The 17,638-nt window shown below is 48.2% G+C and overlaps 1 protein-coding gene across 4 annotated transcripts in view; it reads right to left on the reverse strand.

The window, feature by feature from the left end:
- LOC149337810 (uncharacterized) overlaps positions 1-17,638 on the reverse strand; it is a 309,160-nt gene that overhangs the window by 173,564 nt on the left and 117,958 nt on the right. For 2 of the 4 annotated variants that reach the window (XM_089553539.1, XM_089553538.1), the window contains exon 1: positions 6,519-6,999. The exons of the other annotated variants lie outside the window; for them this stretch is intronic. In XM_089553539.1, the coding sequence (XP_089409665.1) occupies positions 6,519-6,521 (3 nt within the window). In that variant the 5' untranslated portion in view covers positions 6,522-6,999. Of the gene's footprint in view, positions 1-6,518; positions 7,000-17,638 lie in introns of those variants that run through there. 4 annotated transcript variants of the gene reach the window in all.

The raw sequence follows: 17,638 nt of genomic DNA on the forward strand, positions 1-17,638 counted from the left end.
GGGGAATCCCCCAAGGTGGAGTAGATTTGTAATAAGGGAGTAATTACTCATTGACGTCCACCCGAGCGAAGCCACCCGAGCGAAGCCATAAAAACCACCACTACTCCCCGGTAGGCACACACTCGAAGAGTGCCTCGCGCCCCTCTCCTCTTCAGTCTTTTAAAACTGCGCGAAGAAGGCGCGCTTTGTGTGGTCCCGTTGGTGCCTCGTCTCCTTCAGGGCGCAGTTTCGAAATGACTCAACCAGCCCTCCCACCAATGCCCCAGTGCAGTACAGCTTGCCAGGCGCAAGCGAATAGCTCGCCTCGGGACTTAACAGCGTTACCTCTCACCACTTACGTTTGTCAATGAAGGCCAAATTGACCCAAAACAATACCACAACGAAGACAGCGCAAACTTCACGAAGGACGCAGAAAGGAGTTTCGTTTCTTTGCGACACCTCGGCATTCATGATTCCCTGCTCGTTTCCTGCTGCGATTGTCTATGATTCATGTCTTATTCTTCTTGTTTTTGATGCCTTGAGTATATTTACTGATGTGTCGGAGCAATTAAAATTTCAGTTGTTAGCCAGTGCCTGTGCCTCGTCTACCCTCTCTGCGTCTTTCGTGAAGTTTGCGCTGTTTTCGTGCGATGGAAAACCAACTAGCTCGTGATGTGTTCTCCAAAACAATAACCGCACTACACAGTAGCGGGCGTGTAGCGCGCCAACATACTTTCGATCCGTTGTACTGTATGTGCCAGTATAGCTGTTGGAACGGGCGGTGGTAGCCGCACAGGGCATTACCCCTTTACCTTGGGACCAGTGGGCGCCGGACCTCCCTGCCCGACGGCCTCGGAGGTGGTTGCATGCCCTTTCCGGAAAAGGGTCGGGACGGTCGTGGTGGGGACGGGGTCAGTGTTTTTGTGTGGTGTTGATCACTTGCCGTGGTCGGTGATGTAGTGTGCCGTCTTTTCTCCTCCATGCAATAAATGCTTATGGCTGTGCTGCAGAAAAAGAATGTGTGTGGTGGCGAGTGGTTATAATAACGCCAATGGGATCACTCCGTTACTACAATAGCGGCCATCGTAACCCGTGGCGCAACTCTGGAGAACCCGACGGTGACGATATTCAAGGGTCGAGCTGCGGCGAGGCACGTGCCCTGCTTCGCCCGGGGTTTGTTCCCTCCGAGAGCAGCGCTTTGCGGATATACGAGGAGGCACTGCCCTCCGGCGCGACCATCGAGTGCTGCTACCAATGTGCTCGCAGAGAAAAAAGAATTGCAGGTGAAATTACCAACGTACGCACCGGACTATGGATCAAGCAAGCCGCACCTGCTTATTCTCGTCCGTGCATATTAGGTTTGCCTTATGGGGGGTTTAACGTCTCAGAGCGACTCAGGCTATGAGGGACGCCGTAGGGAAGGGCTCCGGAAATTTCGACCACCTGAGGTTCTCTAACGAGCGCTGACATCGCACATGGCCTCTAGAATTTCGCCTCCGTTGAAATTTGGCCGCCGCGGCCGGGATCGAAGCTGCGTCTTTCGGGTCAGCAGCCGAACGCCGTAACCACTGTGCTGGTCGGTTGTTGCGGCGCGCGTCTGTTCTTACCTTTCATATCTTTCAACTCTCCTCTATCTGCACATGGCAGCGGTTGAGGCTCAGCTCGAGCCAGTAGGCAGGCCTGAGCAATTTACTTCGCGTCCGACATGGCATCAACGGCCGAGACCTACAGTCCGAACAGACCGTGATAGCCAGGGCGCGAGCGGCGTCAGACGCCATTGGGGCTCCGGAATAGGGGCTCCACCTAGATTTGTGAGGACCTGGGCCCAAACACCTCCTTGTACATAGCCAATGAATGTTTTCCACAACCGGGAAGTACGCAGTGACAGAAAAACAGGTTTCTCTCAGGAAAGGAAATGGAGCAGTAACTGCCTCACATATCTCGGCGGACACCTGAACCGCGCCGTAACGGAAGGGAGGAAGGTGGGAGTGAAAGAAGAAAGAGAGAAAGAGACTCCTTGGTTTTCCTTTCCTTTCCTTAGACTGCCTTGGTTTTCAGGAAAAGAAAGGCAGATATAACTGCAGCTGCCCGGGTCAGTGGACACCTCAATAGCGCTTTGAGGTGCGTGGCGATGGTGTCAACCTAACGCGTTACACGGATGCTGTTATGCCCCTTAATTGCTCCTATTATTTGGCTCGTACAAAGCTGTTACAGCTATCGTAAAAATTACGAAAAGCACTTAAGACTGCTGAACGTGCTTTGAATGCGAAGTAGTTTTTTTTTTATTTTTTTTTCTCTTCTCAATGAGACGCCTACGCATCAGGACAGGTCGTAAAGCAACGGGTTCACCTTAGTCCGCCAAGAAGCGAGGCCGTTCTATGGCCGATTCTATATAGACAAAAGCCGTTCTGTGGCCGATGCGTTGCGTGCTCTCCTCGCAATCCGAAGGTCCTGGGTTCGATTCCCCGCACCTTCGGAAGATATTTTATTTTCCTTTGATAAGACGGTAACGTCATCTGGGATTTTTCGTGACCACTTTTGCGGTCAAGAACGCCGCCTTGAAAAAAAAGGACCCCCCCCCCTCCCGAAAAAAAAAAGGGGGGGGGAGGCTGCCCTTGAAGTAACTTGAGGGATCTGAACAGCGGGTGTAGCTACGACGCCAAAGGAGACCCTGCAATGCAAACTGCTCAAACCCCAACACGTCCGCGTTTCGAGGCGAGGTCAGCAGCTTGGCAATTCTATCTGATCAGGGAGGCAGCAACTACGCGCAAATAATGCAAGAGCTCGATATTTCTTTAGCCTTCAGAACAGAAAAGGCTTGGGCAGGTCATCGTAACCCAGTAATCATAGGGCGGAGAAAAATCAAGGAAGCGTGTGAGATGGCAGGGGATCAGTGCGCCAGCAGCAGACCGTCTGTGGCAGTATCGAAGGAGGAGTTCGATTTCACGGCATGTGGCATTTTGGTGATGATTCTTCTTCTCTCTCTGTCTGCTGTATCAGTAGTGGATGCATGCTCCTGGTCTGCAGTAAATCCGCTGTGTTGAAGTTAGCGCTTGTCCCGTCTCGTCTTTGTGCTGCGTTGTTCCCGAGCTATGATTGCTGTGTTACGATTCATTTAGCCTCTAGCAAAGCGCTCAGGCACAAAATGCCCACAAACACGGGCGCCTGAACTTCATTTACAACGTCCTGACACACACGCGGCCCCTGTTGCGGACGAGCCTCGGTCGTTGTGTCGTGTGAAAATCTACAGCTTCCTCCGCGTCCCTAAAGCAACAAAACCTGGGCCTTCACGATGAAGGTCACGGACGGCGCGGTTTGGGCAAATGCGAATAAGACGCGCTTCCGGCGTTCGAATCCACTGTCCATGGGCATTTTACTAACATCACGTCAATCATGAAGTATGCCTGTGCTGCATGGGAACCTCAAGCCGGAACCCACTGTGCTATTCTGGAGCGAGTTCAGAATCGTGCAGCGCGGTTTGTTACTAAGAGCTATAGTTTTTGATAGCCAATGAATGTTTTCCACAACCGGGAAGTACGCAGTGACAGAAAAACAGGTTTCTCTCAGGAAAGGAAATGGAGCAGTAACTGCCTCACATATCTCGGCGGACACCTGAACCGCGCCGTAAGGGAAGGGAGGAATACGCGATGTTCGTAGTGGCAGCATTAAGCAGGATTTGGAGTGGACCTCCCTTAAGCAGCGCCGACTACAGATTAAACTGGAATTTCTCTACCGCATTTATTTTAACAAAACTGCCATAAACCCTAAAACATATTTGCTGCCACCCTATTTTACATCGAAACGGTGCGATCATGAATGGAAAATACGCGAGACGCAGTGTCCAACTGATGCTTTCAAGCACTTTTTCTTCCCGCATACCACCAATAAATGGAATAAGCTGCCTCATGCTGTTGTTGAATGTCGGCCCGAGAATGCTTTTTGTGGACTGTTGTCGAGCCTGAGGCGTGCGTGAATGCTCACCTGCATAGGTGCCACCAGTAAACCTGACAGATGTGTACTCACAGTTGATGCCACTACTTTCTTTCTATTTTCTTCGTCACTGCCATGTATCACTGACTGGGTAGCCCATGTTGTTTGTTTGACATGCATGTAGGTATGTATCCCGCCCTGCAATTATGCTGTCACGGCGCTGCAGGAAGTTCAAATATTTATCCCCCTTGCAATTATGCTGTCACGGCGCTGCAGGAAATGCAAATAAAAACAATAAATAAATAAATAAACTCGTTTGGTTAGTGGGTTAATAGTAAGACGGAACTGGTCATTCTCTTACTATACATATGCAGACCACGGGAGTCCTCGTAGCACTGCTGGCGCAGCGGTTAAGCTTACGCACACACACACACACACACACACACCTCGCAGGTTGCCCACAACAGCGGGGAATGCCTACTGTAAGTGCTAAAATAACTGGGAAATCGCCGACGAGTGGCCTTCTCCGGCGGAGCTGCGAATTCTTACGCGTCCAGAAAAGGGTTGTGGAAAGAGAAGTTTATTTTGTTCTGTGTTAACATAAAAAATACAAAACAAAACAGCTGAACTCAATGCTCTGATCAGTCAAGCACATGCACAGAAAAGGGTTGTAGCGCCGAAACAGACAACGCACAGAAAGCTAGACGGGGCAGGCGCGACTTCCAACTGATTTATTCACCGCGAATGCGAATGAAAATAAGGTAAACGATCAAGAGGGATAGCAAGAACCACACATGCGCAGGAGGGTTGTACAAAAATTGAAAAAAGAGATAGGCGAGCCACATAGGTGTCTCACCCCCGTGTATCTAAAAAAGCAGTTTCATTCTTATATACGGCAATTGATGGGGTACTAACACAATCGCCACAGTTGCTTTTGATACAGAAAGCCTCTAACAGTTCACGGGCTGTCTGGTCCTTACTTCTGCTTAAAACCTTCGTTTCTTTCAGCCTTGCTGCACACCTAATCTTTCTTTCTTCACCGCAGGCTTTACAATGATGGGGCAGATGTAAGCCCGTGCCATTTTGTAAATCCCCGATTATGCTCTGCTAATCGGTCGTTAATACAGCGGCCGGTTTGGCCGATGTACTTCTTTCCGCACGTGAGAGGAACCTGGTAGACGGCACATTTAACAAACGGAGCTGCATGTCTCTTCTTACATTCAGTTTTGTTTGCCTTGTTGGGATCAGTTTTATTTAACGCACAGGGCAGCCAGTTTCTTGATTGCACTGTGGCCTGATTTTGCGTGACTCCTTCCCCGGAGCCCCAGATTCTCCTGTCCGGCCGCTGGTGAATTTCACTGCTGCCTGCGCATCTGCCAGGCGATCGTAAGCGACGAAAAATGCTGAACCTCGTACAACCCGGCACTGAAAACAGCTGCCTACTCAGCAGAATAAAAAACTACGGAATACGTAACAATGCAGTGACGCTCTGCGCGCGATATCAAACGTTGTCCGCGGATCGACGACAAAGTCAAGGGGCGAAAAACGAAAGGGAAAAAAATGTTCCGTCACTCTGAACACACTGGGTTTTCTTGTGATGCCCCAAGTTTAGAAAGATCGCGAGTTTCCAGCCACAGAGATATGCGCGCACGGCTGGCTATATTGAAAAGATCTCCGCACGGAAAGGCCTTCTAACCAAATGCACCGTTTTATCATGCGCGTGCCCATTCTGATCCGATCCTTCAAATTCCGGCCACCTGATCCCTGATCTGCAGCGTAAGCACGATGATCCGCTCAAACATCGCGAAGCAAATGCACGCCGTCGTGAGTGCATCCTTACCACCCCCTACCCAAGAATTTCGCCGCGTCAACCTTTCAACCCGGCACAGAAACAGAACGGCCAAGCCCACAGCAGCATGTCGAGGGGAGAACGCGTCGCAAGCTGTGTCACCCCAACGCCTGGCGTCGTCGCAATCCTTCCTAGTGTCAACAACCGCTTCATGCATTTACGCTGCCTTAGCTAACCGCGTTCACACGGCAGACTGCCGATCCGATTACTCGCCGTCAAGCACGTCTTGCAGCACCCGTCTGCGTTGAAATACAGCACATTTATTTAGAACAACAAAAGAAGTCCACTGCACCGGCAATAATTTGCATTGTTTCCGATTGAAGCGGGCAGTCAGTTTGTCAGTGCAACGAAGAAAGTAATATAGTGCATCCATGAAAACGACCAGCTTAACGTTCCTAAATCATCCAAGCGCATGTGGTCTGCAATAGGCCCGATCGTTGAGTTTAAAAGGACTTCCTGTGTGGTAAGTAGGTTCCTGTTCATCGCAGCCGGGCCCTCGTTAAAACTGCAGGGCGGTCCGATGTGTGCCAAGGCCCGAAGGAAGAGAAAACAAACCTCTACGTCAGCGCAACAATGACGGGCTGACCAGCCGCTGTTCTGACCGCAATAACCAGCACCGCTGCCTACAATCTTCACGCCACTAAGCGGGGGCATTTCGTCACCGCGGAACAGCGACGGTGGGCGCGCTGGTCAAAGCGGGAAGAAAACCCGTCCGTGTCCCCGATTAACGGCCGCGGCGGAGAGCCGTCGGGCCACTTACCATAGCGAAGAGACGACGGTATTCCCGGCGGGGTTAAGCCGACGGCCCCGCTAGACGACGGCACGAGGTCGCACAGCCATGAACCACAACCGGCCGCGCGAGCCGAAACGTCCCGCGCTAGACCGCACGGCGGACCGCCATGACAGCCCGTGCAACAAACAGCCACAACTTCCGGCCAAACCACCGAGACGACCACTTGTAGCAACGCGCACTGCACACGTCGACGTTGCACTCTGCCGATGGGGTCGTGGCGGGGCTTGACACGCCGTATTTCACTCTCTCGAGGCGATGGCGACGAGCACGGACGGCGCAGACAAAAGGGGAGGTTCGCGCACAATCGAAAACGGAACCCGGTCAACAACGCCTCTTGCCAGCGGGAGCAGGCGCGCACGCAGAGCGCTGCGAAGACCCCGCTGCTCCAGCGAGGCCACCTGGCCAACACGCGCGCCGCCGAGCACCTGGGGCAGCAGCAGGCCAGGCCGCCGCCACCAATGGCGGAGCGCCGTTGCCCGTGACGTCACACGGCGCGTGTCGTCAGTGCCGAGCCAGAAGACGCCGCAGCAGCAGCTCGCGAACGCGCCACGCAACGTAGAGGCGCTTTTGTTTGCGGCGCCGCCGCTGCAGGCACTTGGTGTGACGTCATTCATATCCCGCAACGTCAAGTTTCACTCGCGGCGACCGACAACGCCACAGAGGGAAACGGGAGCGTTGGATTGTTCGCTGCAGACGGTAAAATAGTGTGCGCGCAGGAATGCTGGCAAGAATGCTGGTCGCGCGCCGCGGCGGCGGCAACAGGTCGCGGCGGTCGGTCGGCCGCCGGGCTCCTTCGGCGGCGGAGGTCGGCGTCCTCTCCCGGTGCCGGCGGCGGTGTCGCCCCCGAGGCGCTGGACGGTGAACGCGGAAATGCGCCGCCCCTCCGCCGGAGACAAACGCCAGCCCGCGCTCCCTCCGCTTCTTGTTCATTCATTCCGCCGGCTCGGCAGCGTATCTCTTTTGCCCCGGGTGCCGCTCGCGTTGGCGCATTCCCCATTGCGTCTCGCTTCAGGTTTTCCTGTCAATTAAGCTTTGTCGATGCCCTGTGTTTACTCACTCTATTGCTACCCTTCCCGCAAGAGTAGTATCCCTCTCGCGAGTCTCTAAACTTAACCCTACATATCGTATGTTGCGAGTAGCGTCAACATTAGTACCGAGGTCGTAGGGAGTTTAACCAACACCCTCAAAAGTTCCGCGTCGACCATGGCGCAGGAAAAATAGCGGATTTTTGGTTTTTCTCCACAACGCCCTTCACTGCTTCTTTCTTTTTTTGCAGAACGGAAATTGGTGTCGAGGAAACGAAAGGGCGCTGTAATTGTCTCGCATATCTCGGTCGACTGCGGAACCGCGCTGTAAGGGAAGGGACGAAGCTAATAAGAAAGTGAGAAAAAGGTGCCGTAGTGGAGGTCTCCGGAATAATTTCGACCACCTGGGGATCTTTAACGTGCAGTGACATCGCACAGTAGACGGGCGATTTTTTGCGTTTCGCCTCCATCGAAACGCTGCCGCCGCGGTCGGGTTCGAACCCGGGTACTCCGGCTCGGTAGACGAGCGCCCTCAACACTGAGTCACCGCGCCGGGGTACTCTTCGGTGGATGCCTCAACCGCGGGAGGAGGAAAGTGGGAGTGAAAGAGGTGCTGCAGTGGAGAGCTCCGCAACAATTTTAAACGCCGGGGTAATTTTTGCCGACATCGCACAGGCACCCTTTTCGTTTCGCCTCGATCGAAACGCGTCTGGGAGAGAACACGCGGGCCCAGCGGGTAACAATACCCTTTGATTGTGACACAAAACCGTGGATGAACCACTGCATGATCGAGTCACAGAAGTCATTGAGCGCTGAGAAACTGTCAGAAGAAATAGCGGTTGCAGGCGACAAAACAAATTGCCGATACCAATATAGCGGCAGGGTAACGGGACGTCCACTTCGGGGCCGTATTATCGGTGGAGTGATTTAGCACGAGCTCGGCGGCGTTGATCGCGGTGTTCGGGGTGAGTGAGCAGTTCTTGGTGTAGGGGTCTTGGTATGGAAAGTAATGTCGGATCACTGGCCGGTATCCGGATTTCAAGGGAATGCAAAATATGCCCCCCCCCCCCCCCCCCAGAGGCGGTTTGTGTCATTCCGTTATATATTGTGCTTGGCGGTGGGCGTCTGCAAGCTCCAGCAAGACTTTAGTCTGAGCTAGTTGGTGAGTAGCAGTGGCGTAGCCAGAAAGTTTGTTCGGGGGAAGGGGGGGGGGGGGGCTTATGTTGCATCGTGGCCTCCTCATAGACTTTGTGGAGGGATCAAACGCAAGAATAATAACTGCATTGCCATTGACAATGTCATTGTGTATTAGATAATGCTATGCACCGTGTAGACAAGTGAAATATGTATTTTTTAAAATAAAAGAACGTATTAGTATGTCTTAAAAATCATGGCAGACATAACTGATGCCAATACTTCCATGCTTTTGATGCCAATACTTCCATGCTTTTGCCAATACCAGGTGTCCCAGCTAAATGTAACCAAGCTTTTAAAAAATACGGGATGTCCTAGCCGTCTGAAACCAAATGAAGGTTGTTTAGAGTCGCGTGACCTAGTCTGCAGTATTTTTTTCGTTCTTCAAGGTTGACTAATTAGTTAAGCTTAATTAACTAACTTTTTAATTATGACTCCAGGAACAAAGTGTCAATGGAAAAGTTGTAGATCGCTTTGAGAAACAGCGTACTGAGACATTTGAAGCAAAGTAATATTTACGTAAAGTAGTTTTTCACCGGCCTTTAACCATAATAATAAGAAAAATTATTATGGTTAAAGAAAAAGCTGCACAATAAGAAAAAGCTTCCACATGACAACTGTGCCACTTCAACGTCCCAAGACACGCCTTAAAGAATAAAATCCATTGTTTTTGAAGTCCTCTCCTCGATGAGACTTTGGGTGCACATTGGGGCAGAGAAGTAAGCGAGCAGCTGGTCACGTGATAACTTTCTTTTTAGGCCAATAAATGAAGCTACGTAAATCGTAACTTGACAGAAACAGCACTACTAGCGGTTTTTCGAGGCGATCTAAAACTTTTTCATCGACACTTTCTTCCTGAAGTTAAAAATTAAAAAGTTAGTTCATAAACTTAACTAATTAATTAACTTTGAAGAGCGAAAAAATACTCATGACTAGGTCACGCGAATATGAACAACCCTCAATTGATTTCACTCGACTAGCACACTTCGCCTTTTTTAAAAGTTTGGTTACGTTTAGCTGGGACACCCGGTATAATAAGTAAAGAAAATATCACACGAAGTCTAGAACTATATCCGTCCGAAACCAGCAAAGGAGTGCATGTCGCTGATATGAAAAATGTAAAGGCCATGAAATGAGCAAGTAGAGGAGAAGTATTTTAATGAATCTTTGTCGTTCAAGAAGCTTTACATTTTTGTACATATGCAACTGCCAGGAAAAAATCTCAATGACGTTGTCCTTCGATCCAGAGTACTGCGCAGCAGTAGCTGACACCGGTCATATATTGCGAGTAATTGCACCGAAATTTTAGTCGCAACAGCGAGCAGATGCATAAACGAGGATTTCTGCAAAATATACATTAGATCGAAGTGCGAAGATAAAATGGAGTATTAGAAATGCGCAGATACAACCTGATAAACGACAGAAAAGTGTCACCGCAAACGAAGCCACCGTATGTATACACAAAATCTCGCAACAAGATATTTAAATACACGTATGTCTCCATTAAATCTACCTATCTAAGCAAATGTCACTCTATATAATGCAACTAAACAATGCAACTAAACAGCTTGCGCAATCTCATATAGTAAACTTTGCACATGTAGAGAAAGACGATCAGGGCAAGAACAAAACTATGATAGCAGAAGTCGCGATATGTACAGCCTTTGTCAAAAGTTTGGAGCCCAGGGGGTTTGCTTTTGAGCCTCACTGTGTGGTTCGTGATGCATCTCCAGCGCTCCAAATTTCCTCTGGGTAAGAACATTTCTGGTTCTACCTCCATCAATGGGTAGGACTTCCCAGAATGCTTCAGGAGTCCCATTGCAAGGCTAAGAAGTAAACCCCCTGGGCTGTAAACTTTTGACAGAGGCTGTACTTGGGTCATGCTGCGCTCTTGGCACTTAGAAGAAATTTCGTGGGGGGGGGGGGGGGGGGGGCGTCCACATTTCGTTGTATTCCATTGACAATATCCCCGATTGTATTGTGAAGGCCTAGTTATAAGAGTCCGTCGGTAGGTGTATTTATGGGAAGATGGAAAGCGACTTTGTAAGCCCCATGACTGAGGGCATCCAAGGCGTCAATGTCACGGCGAGAGATATGGGGTGTCAAGAGGGTTAGAGGGTTTCAAATTGGGCTAGCTGGTAGTTAACATGGTCACACATAACTGCGCTCTTCAAAAAGACTTGGGGACAACACAGACAAGACACAAACACTGGTGCGCAAACTGTCAACTGAAGTTTTTATTGTGATCTGCAGCGATGAGCTTCATATGTCATAACAAACCCCTCCCCCCCCCCCCAAAAAAAAAAAAATGGAGTTAAAGCAGCAACTTTGCAATCATATCAGCAAGCACCAAAAAAAAGATTTTGTGCCAGCTGATCGGTTTACATTTTATTTTTTATTTATTTATTTCAATACCCTAAAGGCCCAATGCGGGCATTACATAGGGGGGGATTCATCAAAGAAAAACAACAGATATAAAACACAGAATACAAACGGCTGAAAACAGAAGTAAACAAGTTAAGAAGGCAGGTACAAGTTAATAAGAGGAACAAAAAAAAAGGCTAATATGAGGTATTTGAAAAAAATTCACATGTAGCAAACCGCGCAAAAAATCAAGAAAAATCCCGGCTTCGAAAGTTACTAAACACAGCATCTAACATTTTGCGGAACGTTACGGCCAGCACACACACACACTAGAGCAACCAAGAAAAAAAACAAGAAACAAAAAAAAAAGAACGCACATCAACATATGTTAGAATTTTCTAAATAGGACCAAAGAGCTGTTTGAAATGAGGATGTTTCAGCGATAGTCGCAATGCTAGAAGGAAGCGAATTCCACTCTTCGATAGACAAGACCAATGGTGAGTATTTGTATCGTTCTGTCCGAGCGAAAATAGGTTTAATCTTCTGCTTGTGATCTACACGAGCCGATGTGTGCGGTGCCGGGAGAAGATGAGAGCTTGAAAATGGTGTGTTGCTGTGGTAGATAGTATGGAAAAAGGATAAACGGCTGAATTTTCTGCGCATGAGATGGAGCGATAGTTTCAGTGCTGTTACACTTTGATACCGAGAGTAACGGGAAAGGATGAAACGAGCAGCTTTGTTTTGAATAGATTCCAACATGTTGATGAGATAGAAGTGATGAGGGTTCCAGATTACCGACGCGTATTCTATCGCAGGCCTGATCAGCATGTTGAATGCGTGTAGTTTTGTGTCCTGGTTGGCTTGGTGCAGTCGGCGTTTAAGAAGACCAAGTTTTTTTAAGGCTTTGTTAGTGATTTGTTCAATATGAGTGCTCCAGGATAAATTAGAGTTAAAATTTACACCGAGGTATTTTACCGACGCTGCAGTTTCAATGGTAGTATTATTAACTGAGTAGGCATTAGGGCTCATGTTGGCAACGGAAGTAAACTTGAGGTGTTTAGTTTTATCGGCGTTAATTACCATTTGCCACCTGCCGCACTAATTAGTTAGCTCATCAAGATCAGTCTGGAGAGCAACGATGTCGCGAGGGCTAGATATTACTCGGTAAATTACACAGTCATCTGCAAATAATCGTATTGTTGATGTTATGTTCGACGCGATGTCAATAATATATAATAAGAAAAGCAGTGGACCCAGCACCGAACCCTGAGGTACTCCTGAAGCAACACCTGTACGTCTTGATAAGAAGCTCCCTAATTTAACTGACTGAAAGCGGTTTGTTAGAAATGCGTTAATCCACTTCGTAGTATGTTGATCCAGCTGCAAGTTGCGTATTTTTATCATCAGACGGTTATGAGGCACGCGATCGAAGGCTTTAGAGAAATCAATAAAGATGGAGTCAATGTAGAGGGAAGAATCGATTGCTTGATGAAGGTCCGTTGTTAGCTCAAATAACTGTGTCTGGCACGATAAATGTTTGCGGAAGCCATGCTGGTTGTTGTGAAGCAAGTTGTTCTGGTTAAGATGAGTCATAATATTTGTGTATATTATGTGTTCGAATACCTTGCAACATATTGAGGTTAATGAAATTGGCCTGTAATTATTAGGAATGGATCTGTCTCCAGATTTAAATACCGGGATTACATAAGCGGACCTCCAATCTTCTGGCACACATGTTGTATCGAGTGACTGTTGGAAAATGAGTGATAGCAGGAAAGCTGTGTGCTGGCAGGTTATTTTTAACAGCTTCGCGTTGATACCATCGGGTCCTGGGCTAGTGTGGTGGGGTAGGCGGTCAGTTGCACGAGCCACGCCAAGAGCAGATATGTGAATAGGTGAAAAAGGAATCTGGATATTGGCCTCAGGAAGCTGCAGTGGATTGCAAATGGGCAATTCATCTGTAAAAACTTGTGAGAAGTGGTTGTTAAATTGTTCTGCACATTGTTCTATAGGTAATTGTTCTATAGGTATTGGAATAGTATTTGTTAATACTATTCCAAGAATTGCATTTCCTGTTTGGAAAGCAAAACTGAGGGCTGAGGGGTCACTTACACAAGTCCCTTTTTCCCGATTCCATGCAGTAAGCTTCCCACAAATCCCTGATTGTCTTATCTCTGGATTTCAGCAGAACTGTGGTCTGTTGGAAGTGGGGTTTGCAGCTATCGCACCTGGCGCAATGCGCCGCCAGATTTCCAGGTGAGTTAATCTGGCGAGAGTAGCGGTTATGCTCTCTTAGTCTTTCATTGCGACATCTGCCCGTCTGGACCACATATGCTCGGCCGCAAGATAGCGGTATCTTGTAGACCACCCCTTCACAGCACTCGACGAACCTGTTTGTGTGCCTGACGCCACAAGACTGCTCTTGTACTGGTTTCTTCGTTTACCTTCGCGCACATTCCTTTTAGTTTTCTTAGTGCGGAAAAAACTACTTCCACCTCATGCCTTTGGGCAACTTTTTTCAAGTTGCGGGAAAGTGCACGAATGTGCAGTAGGACCACAGGCCTTTTATTTTCTTGCTTTTTGTCTTGGTCTGTTCCTTTAACAAATCTCTTAAAGGGCCTGTGACCACCCTCTGGTCGCAAACACTCTCTACCGCTCTTGGAGCGAGCCTCCTCTCCTTTCGTTCCCTCCTCGAGATTTTTCTCTCCCGCTCATCGTCGAGTAGGCTCAGCAAGGCAAAATCACCCCTTCCATCTCCGATGGAAGCCGGAGGCGTGGTCACGTCTGTGGAGTGCGTCACATGCCTACGTCATGGCCCCGCCTTCAATAGAATTCTTTCCTTGGTTTTTGCTACTGGGTCTGTTCGACGGGAGGGGGGGGGGGGGCGCTGCGGGTTTCCTAACACCCTCTCTGTTTTGCTCTTTGGGTCTCCTAGCGGTGTTTCGCCGCTAGACTTGTTAGCGAGCGCATCCTTTCATACATCTGTTGGTCATTCCCAGTTAGCGAGCCACCTTTTCATTTTTTTTTACGCCTCCCCACCGTTTCACGAGCGGAGGGGCGAAAGTCGGTTGTGTTCGAAACACACGGCGAAGCGCGGACCAGGCAACCGCCCGTTTGCTTTTCTCCATGTGTGTTTGTGTTCTGTGTGTTCGTGTCTTTTCTCCGCTCCAAAGCCCATGCCATTCATTGGAGTCGAGGCGTACGCAAGATGCACGAAGGATAAGCGGTGTGTGTGCGGAGCGGTCAAGTGGGCGAGCGAGGGAAAGGCTCTGCTGCACTATTCAGGAGGACACAGAGGCGCAATAAAAGACACGGACATAGAAGTAGACAGGGACGAGCGCTTACTATCAACAAGCTTTATTCGACGTAGACCGTTAATATACCTTCGCTTTAGCCAAGCGCCACTGTGTGAATCACAAGCACGTGGGTACCAGAGAACACCAAAGGAAATCCAAAGGTAGGCGATTACAGAAATCTATCTAAGAAAACCATTTCAGATCTGCGAAGTATCACAGATGAATCACTGATGCAGTTATCTCCTTTTTTTTTCTGATGTAATAAGCTTCCACCAGTTCCCGTTCAATCTGATCGCAGCTTCTCAACAAAACTTTACAGTCCGATAAGCGGGGAAAACAGGCGACCTTAGTCTTCTTAGTGCATTCTTGGCAATGGCCCGGGAGATGGGAGCCTGTCTTCTTTAAAGAGTTATTGTGCTCCAGAAGGCGCTGGTTGAGGCAACGTCCAGTTTGCCCAACGTAACCGGTTATTAATGAAACTAGCACTGCTTAATATTCACCCTCTTGTCATTGCATAGGTTAAAGATTTTCTGTTTTCCAGGTCTAAATTTACAACTGTCAATAACCACAATTCGTCTTTCAGCCAAGTACACTCTGGCGTCCCACAAGGAAGTGTGCTTGGCCCCTTACTTTTCCTAATATTTATCAACGATTTACCGGATTCCATTTCTTCCCATATCAGACTTTTTGCTGATGATTGTGTAATTTATCGCAAAATTTATTCTAACACCGATTGCCAATCCCTTCAATCTGACCTGGATTCAGTAACAGCATGGTGCTCAACCTGGTTTATGCAACTTAATCATTCAAAAACTAAATTGATGTCTTTTACTAACCGAATGTCTCGAATTCAAACAGCATACTCCTTAAATAATAGCTCACTCGAGCTAGTCACCACGTATAAGTACTTAGGACTTCCCCTTCATTCAGACTTAGCATGGAACCACCATATTAACCTTATGCTTGCATCTGCTAATCGGTCATTAGGTCTCTTAAAACATAACCTAAAACATGCTCCTCCTCACCTCCGTGCTCATGCCTATACCACTCTAATTCGACCTAAAATTGAATATGCCTCGGCTATTTGGGACCCTTACCAATCTTACCTAATAAATAACATTGAATCATTGCATTGAATCATCGCGCCGTTCGTTTTATTTACTCCGATTATTCACGTAACACCAGCGTCACAGCCTTAAAGAAACGCGCAGGTCTCCAGGATTTATGTCTCCGCCGTAAAATTGCACGACTGTCACTTTTTCATAAACTTTATCATCATCCATCACTTCATAACGACTTTTTTTCTTTGCCTACTTCGATTTTTGACCGCCGCGATCATCCCTTTAAAGTTAGACGTTTCACGTGCAGGACATTTATCTATGCGCATTCATTCTTACCACGCACAATATCTGACTGGAACACTCTGCCTTCACATATCGCAACCACCACTGATCCTGATAAATATTTTAAACTTATATCTTCAATAACTACTGCTTAACTCTTCGCATACATTGTTATTTTATTTGTTCATGGCTTCCTTTTTTGCAGGGTTTGTTACTAAAAAGAATCATTGTATTAGTGTTCTGTTTGTATAAATTTTAATAATGCAGTAATCTTCGTTCTTTGCCGCTCTGCCATTCTTTTGATTCTTTTGCTTACTTATATCTCAACTTAAAACAGTGCGCAGGGACAGGACACAGTCAAGAAACACACAGACACAGCACTGACTGACAAGTTGTCAGTCAGTGCTGTGTCTGTGTGTTTCTTGACTGTGTCCTGTCCCTGCGCACTGTTTTAAGTTGAAAAATGAACCAACTGGCCCCGCTACTTCCCATGATGCTTACTTATATGTCATGCAAAGTGTCTTATTTGTGCTTTTGATTGATTCTTTTGCTTACTTATTTCATCCAGTGTGTCTTATTTGTGCTTTTGTTGTTTGTTTTATATTTGTGGTTTTTTTTTTATTCTGTTCAATTGCCTGTGGCCCCCCCCCCCTCTATGTAATACCCTCTCGAGGGCCTTTAGGGGTATTCTGTATAAATAAATAAATAAATAAACCTTCCCGCAAGTGAGCGGGAACTCATATGCAACTCCTTTTTTGCAGGTTACGTGGGGCTTACGGTGTTTTACGCCACACTCTTGCCGTTTTTCTTTTCTTCTTATGCGTGCGCACAGACCGGACAAGTTTCGCGGAGCAGAAAAAACTACTTCTACTCCGTACTTCTTGGCCACCTTCTTGATGTTGTGGGAAGTTCTGTGTACGTATGGTACCACCTCCGGCCTTGAACACTTCGTTGGGTCTTTCGCATTGCTCCGCTTGCTGCCCTTCAATTGTTTGACCAAGGACTGCGTCACAGCAAGAATGAGGGAATCAGGGAAGCCTGCCTTTTCCAGCCTTGAGACCTGTGACAAGAAGCCAGCGGGCACAGCGTGGTGACAGGGCTTCGTTAGTGCAGACGAAATACATTGTATTTCCGCCCGTCAGTCAGAACGATACACCATTGGAGTGCCTTTAGTGAAATTAACCCCCATGACGTCATCGGGGTTCAGAGTAGTGGGGCGGGGACGTTTTCGTTGAAGGAAAGAACGAGCGGGCTTTGATTTGAATTTTTGCAGCTTTTCGGGGCGCGCATGGCTCTAGTATTTTGCAGAGGTTATCTTCGATGCCTCAACTATGCAGTGGGCTTGTTTTTAAAAAATGTCCGGACCCTGGTCAGTGGCCCTTTAAGCACTTTTTCTGCTACGGATACAAGCAGAGGTTCCGGGTAACCGGCTTTTTGCAGTCTCGCTACCTGGTTGTTCAGACTACTTCGCATCTTGTGGCTGCAGGACTTTTTTATGGCCTGCTCGAAACAAGATATTGTCATGTTTCGCTTGATCAGCTTTGAGTCATATGGCAGTAGGCCTTTTTGGTTGCGTGTTGCGTACTCCCAACACAAGTGGGTTTCCAGAGATATAGCCGGATCAAGGAACTGCAGGTTGCCGCTTGTGGGAACCTCATGAGTGAACGGCAGCCCTGGGTGGGCTAAGTTTAATTGCTCCAAAGTTTTTTTCTACCAGGTTGGGTGTGGCCACAGTGTTGTCAGCGCAGACTAAAAAGTCATCGACGTAGCGGAAGCACTTTGTGACACCAAGCGGAGCCAACGCTTCTTCAAGTTTCTTGTCTCCTCTGGCAAGGAAGAGGTCCCAGAGAACACAGGCTATGGTG

This window comes from Amblyomma mixtum, chromosome 7, assembly GCF_055824585.1.
Source record: "Amblyomma mixtum isolate Tamu chromosome 7, ASM5582458v1, whole genome shotgun sequence".
Taxonomy (NCBI): domain Eukaryota; kingdom Metazoa; phylum Arthropoda; class Arachnida; order Ixodida; family Ixodidae; genus Amblyomma; species Amblyomma mixtum.